General features: G+C 34.5%; 1 protein-coding gene across 1 annotated transcript; it reads left to right on the forward strand.

Annotated features, from left to right (window-relative positions):
* The first annotated feature begins 266 nt into the window (after positions 1-266).
* Positions 267-4,038, forward strand: LOC134266990 (interferon-induced very large GTPase 1-like). The gene is made up of 2 exons (XM_062749216.1): positions 267-316; positions 1,579-4,038. Exon 2 carries the CDS (start codon positions 1,598-1,600, stop codon positions 3,095-3,097), a length of 1,500 nt encoding a protein of 499 aa, XP_062605200.1. The 5' UTR covers positions 267-316; positions 1,579-1,597; the 3' UTR covers positions 3,098-4,038.
* The last annotated feature ends 1,952 nt before the right edge of the window (positions 4,039-5,990 follow it).

The raw sequence follows: 5,990 nt of genomic DNA on the forward strand, positions 1-5,990 counted from the left end.
GTTATGAAAATGGCTTTCTTTTAAGACAATCGTTAGAGTTACAAAAAACAAACGTATTTCTATCAAAAACCAACAATAGTTCATATGACTGGCAGAAATGCTTTTAACATTATATTCCTTAAAAACACATTCCCTCATACAGAGCGAATTGATACTACACATGGAGAATCAGGAAAATATGCATTATTTGATAGACATTTAGATGCAATTGGCCCACCCCTCTGCTTATAAAAAGGTAAATCATACACGTTTCATCCACAGTGACACTCTAGAAGGTTGAGAATATCAAATCTACAAATACGAGGTAAATAAAAAGGTAAGAAGCTCATTTAATGCCTACTTCAGAATTGAAAATTTATTTTCAAAAAAAAAAAAAAAAAAAAAAAAAAGAAAAATAAAATAAAATAAATTTTTGTTTTATTCCAATATTATATACACTGCACAGCACTTGAAATTAAATGTTTATTATATATTTTACTTTATTATCGTAAGGATTTTTGATAATCAGTGTAATCATAGTTCTCTACACATACGAGATAAAGCAGGAGAGGGAACCAGACTGGCCTGTTTGTTTACATTCAGCTGCGGTACCAGATTAATTCTGATTCTGACAAAATCGAACCGTGGTATTAGGATTGAAAAACTCACTGTCAGTGTCTTATCATTTATATTGATAGTTTTAAAATAATTTTTTCATCAGAATATAAACGTGATTCATGTAAGAAATTCATTCTACTCTGTAAATGAGCCCGGCTCTCTGTACTTCTGAATACTTTGATTAGATATTGCCTCGGGTAGTGGTTACCGGTATAATTATATCAGCTCATATAAATAAAAATCAATCATAAAAAAATCCATATAAGTTTTAGCTTTTCTTGATTTTAGAAAAAGATTTTAGAACTGATCAAAAGTGTTTCTGTTTGTCTGTTTTGTTTGTTTTAAAACCCAAGTGTTGAATTATTTCCCTTGATTCATCAGGTTTATGAAAACAGTGTTTTTCATGATTTCTTGTAAATCGAAAGTATTCGTCCACGACATCCGTACATTGGAAACCCACTAGCGCTGAGATGTCGCAAAGGACACATCGACTGGTTTGCCTCCAGAATTTGGAGGTGATGAAAATTACATCAACTTAACGTTTCAATTCGCAACATAGAGCATGTTTGATTTTTATCACAACACACTCTAAAATCACTTTAAAAAATTTAGGTTTAAGCTGAAAACTTAGATTATCATGTTTAATCTGAATATGCGTTTCTTTTTTTGGTGAGTATATTTTGGGGGAAATCTTGTGTAAAACATATGAGCCAAATTTTGTCAAGTGAGCGTCGTGGGTTATGGGCCTATTGACCTATTTTAAAATATAATTGCATATATCAAAAAAAAAAAAAAAAAAAAAAAAAAAAAAAAAAAACATGGAAAGCTCCACTGATATTGTTTGAGCATACACATAATTTCCTTTAAAAAAACCCAGACAATTCATTTTATTAATGTTTTTGTAAGCCAAAAAAATTAAACTAAACAAATAATTTTTATTACCGGTATATACTAACATTCCGTATGTCATTTTTTTCCCAGAAAAAATATCGTTTTCAAAATGGCAGCAAACAATGTACGGAAAGGACGAAACAGGAAAGCACCCGAACAAACTTTGGAGGAATTACTTCAGAATAATGGCCTCGACGATGCATACTGGGGACCATTGTTACGAGATGTTGGTATTACAAGTGAGAAACAATTAAAACACCTTGATGACAATTTTCTCAGAGAATTCTTTAAAAAGCATGAAAGGTACGAGTGGGAAGGGAACGCTCTAAAAGCTTGTTTACCACTGTCTGAAGAAGAAAAACAGAACATGATCGAGAAAAATGAAGCCAAGACAAAAGAACGACAGGAGATCATTGAGAAGAATGAAGGAAAGATAAACGATATACTAAAGAAACTTGATGATGTAACCGACGAAAAGGAAAGAATGGATAGAATGAGATTCGATTTCCAAAGTCCGACAGGACAGAAAGATCTGCACAAAGAGTTAACCAGAATGGAGTTTTTGCAAAACAAGCTTGTTGATCGGAAAATGCCGTCATGGACCGACCTAGTTACTAAAATATCTTCCAGTCGTGTACTGCGAGGATATTATATTCAGAAAAAACTCTGGGAACGTGTTCTTCCACGCAGACAAATAATCGATATCCCCGGGGATGTTGAAGTCCTTGCCCCTATATTGAAGGAAACATACTCAACTTTAGAGTTCTTTAGCGAAGAACAATCCCTTAGACATGATCATGTGGTAAATCACTGGGGATTTAACGCTGCTGCTAATGTTGGAGTAATGGGATTGTTTACTGCAGATATCGGAATTTCCCATAAAGAAACAGAGGATGAATCTAATGAGAAACAATATGAGGAAGGGTATACTGAGATCAAGACAACCAGTTACGTTCCTCTTGCGTCTTTCTCTCTGGAAAACGTGCATCACTCTATCTCAAAGAATGCCCTGACAGATCTTGTTGAGTTAGAAAAAAAACTTACCGATGAAAACCAGGCTGTTCTCTGTAGAGAATTCTTTGAAACCTATGGGACCCACTATTACGCAGGAACATATCATTTTGGCGGTCGCTACACCCTTCATGTCATCTGCAGAAGCAAAAAAGAAATGAGTCGTAGTGATTCGCTGAAACTCTCTAAATTTGCAATTCAAGGAGGTGTAGGGGGATTTTTTGCTGATCTGATGGGAGGTTTTCGGGTTGAGGGAGAATCAAGCAAAGACGAAAGCGTAAGCAAATACAGAGAACACGACGATTACCGAGTTGAAAAAAAGATTGTCAAGTGTGGAGGACCCGTGGAGGTAGATTCTGTTCCACAATGGAAGCTAGGACTTGCCGAATATCCGAGCACTTGGACCGTCATTGACCAAGACGTGTATAAGAATGAATGGAAAGGCGTCTGGGAACTTCTCACGGACGAGCATTCCTCAAGGTTCAAGGACATTAATTTGGTTCGTTTTGCCCTTGAATCGGAATGGGAAGTGGAATTTAAAGATAGGATGGAGATACTAAAATCAAAAATGGAAGAACAAAACAGCATATTTGAATAAAACTACACACATTCTTAAATATGATTTAAATAAGATTTCAGGTTTCCTGAAAACTTTTATTCTTCACCTCAAACCACGTCTACTACTACTAAATCTATATAGGTTGACATTAAAAAGGCAGACTTAACCTTCTATACTTAAGCTATTAAAATTATATATGATATAATATTATATAGTACCTAATTATATACAGATATGAAATACATTATGTTCTAAAATTATTTTTTAAAAATGTTTGCGAATTCAGAATTGATTTATTAATTGGACAAGTTACATGTAAAATATCAAGGACAGTACAAAATACGATTCTCACGACGTGGATCACACACCTGAGTAAAGGTCTAGACCTTGTTTTATTTTTTTTTATTAGATTAAAATGTTTCTGATCATTTACAAAGTATGAAACTTTCTTCTGATGCAAGGCTGCTCTAGACGACAAACAGCTCATCAAAGCGTTTCCTATCATGGATTAAAATCACGGGAGGGCAAGACCGGTTTTTGAATACTTTTTACAAAAAAAAAAAAAAAATACTTTTGCATAGATTTACAAAGTAAATCCCGGCCACTGTGTCAAGCACAAAAATTAAAATTCGTTTTAGGCTGCTATATTTTTAGCTCACCTGAGCCGAAGGTTCAAGTGAGCTTTTCTGATCAAAATTTGTTAGTCGTCTGTTGTCGTTGTCGTTGTAAACTTTTTACATTTTTATCTTCTTCTCAAGAACAACTGGATCAATTTCAACTAAACTTGCCACAAAGTATCCTTAGGTGAAGGGGATTCAAGTTTGTTCAAATGAAGGGCCATGCCCTCTACCAAGGAGACATAATTATGAATTTGAAAAAAATCATGGCATTTTTTAAAAATCTTCTCAAAAACCAGTGGCCCAGGAAAGATGAAACTCATGTTAAATCGTCCTCAGGTAGTGTAGATTCAAGTTTGTTCAGTTACGACCCCCGGGGGTAGGGTGGGGCCACAATGGCGGATCAAAATTTAACATAGGAATATAAAGAAAAAAATCTATTAAAATCTTCTTCTCAAAAACCATTGAGACAGGAAAGATGAATCTCATGTTAAATCATTCTCAGGTAGTGTAGATTCAAAGTTGTTCAACTCATGACCCAAGGGGGAAGGGTCGGACCACAATAGCCGATCAAAGTTTTACATAGGAATATAAAGGAAAAATCTTTCTAGTTCTTCTCATGAACCATTGAGACAGGAAAGATGATACTTATGTTGAATCATCCTCAGGTAATGTAGATTCAAATTTTGTTCAAATCATGACCCCCGGGGGTAGGGTAGGCCCACAATTGCCAAACAAAGTTTTACATCGGGAGGAAAAATCTTCTCAAGAACCATTGAGACAGGAAATATGAAACTTATGTTGAATCATCCTCAGGTGGTGTAGATTCAAGTTTGTTCACATCATGACTCCCGGGGATAGGGTGGGGCCACAATGGCCGATCAAAGTTTTAAATATGAATATAAAGGAAAAATCTTTTTATATCTTCTTCTCAAGAACCATTAAGACAGGAGAGATGAAACTCATATTGAATGATCCTCAGGTAGTGTAGATTCAATTTTTATCAAATCATGGCCCCCTGGGGTAAGGTGGGGCCACAATGGCCGATCAAAGTTTTACATAGAATATATAGGTGTAAAGATCCATTCCTTAACTTCTTATTTTTGTCAGTTTTATTCAAGCACTGAAATGTTCCTCAATAATATATTATTTTCCCCCAAGAATCTATTATTTAAGTATTGCTACTCGTTCTAGTTTCCTTTCCAAAACATGAGGTCCTTACAAAGCATTCGATTGAGGATTGGTGTATCCAGTACATGTATATGTATTTTTTTGATAATCTTTTGAATTGCCAAGATGACAGATGTTGTTGATCTTACTTTAAAAGACATAGGGAAACAAATTTATATCACAACATAATGACAATTATAAAAAAAAAGTTTTAGATCTTTTACGAAAATATGTACAAAACAAATATTCGAAGAAGGTGCCTCCAGGCCTGAAAATGGTCCTTTATTAAAGTTTTATGACTTACAAATGTACGTAACACCATCGACAATTGGTCTTTTTATTTAAATCTTATAAAACTATTTCATTTATTTTAGTTAGGTTTTTTCATGGTTAAACTTATGGATCAGGGGTCCTTGCATCATTATGCATTCATCGTTAATTGAAACTAGACATCCACCATGGGTTACTGCCTCATCTACTATATAGTTTTCCCCATTGTCTTCTCTTGCCAAAGATTCCATTTTTCACAGGTACCTATTCTACTTATGAAGGTGATCATGATGGGAATGTAAATTTACTCTAAAAAGGTTTCATTTTCTAAACGTTGTACAAAATCTACCAAAAGGTAGCATAAAGCTTCTACAGCTCCTTGTACTTAATAAGGTACATGCACAACATAGAACCGGTTAGATTCTCTAAACTTATAAATGTTGAAAGTAGATACCTCATTTATTGCACTTTTATAATTTACTAGAGACAAGACAGTAATGACGTTCCTTTTGAAGTCGGAATTAAAAGTTTTACGGTCGATACAGGGAACTTGTCAGCAATAACAATCTATCATTAAGTCAAATGCTGACTGATTTTTTCATACTGATTGCCAGACCATTACTCACACACAGTTTTTTCAATGGATTTTTTTTGTTTTTTTCACTGATCATGACAAAGGGTCAATGGTGAGTATGACTGGTCGACAGGGGTTACTCACTCTTCCCTGGCACCTGATTGCACTTCTGATGTTTTGGGAGGTTTACCCTTTATTGTTTAATTTGACTTTCAGGTTGAATACTGTTCGTTTTCGTTATATTTCAATCCCTTTCAAGGAATTCAACGAAACTAAATTCATGACTCGCTATACTTTGTAT

Source organism: Saccostrea cucullata, unplaced genomic scaffold (assembly GCF_032062105.1).
Source record: "Saccostrea cucullata isolate Sc308-1 unplaced genomic scaffold, CSIRO_AGI_Scuc_v1 ctg464, whole genome shotgun sequence".
NCBI lineage: Eukaryota > Metazoa > Mollusca > Bivalvia > Ostreida > Ostreidae > Saccostrea > Saccostrea cuccullata.

Bases quoted from the DNA above. Each gene is read 5' to 3' on its own strand.
- LOC134266990 (XM_062749216.1), top strand. From the start codon at position 1,598: ATGGCAGCAAACAATGTACGGAAAGGACGAAACAGGAAAGCACCCGAA.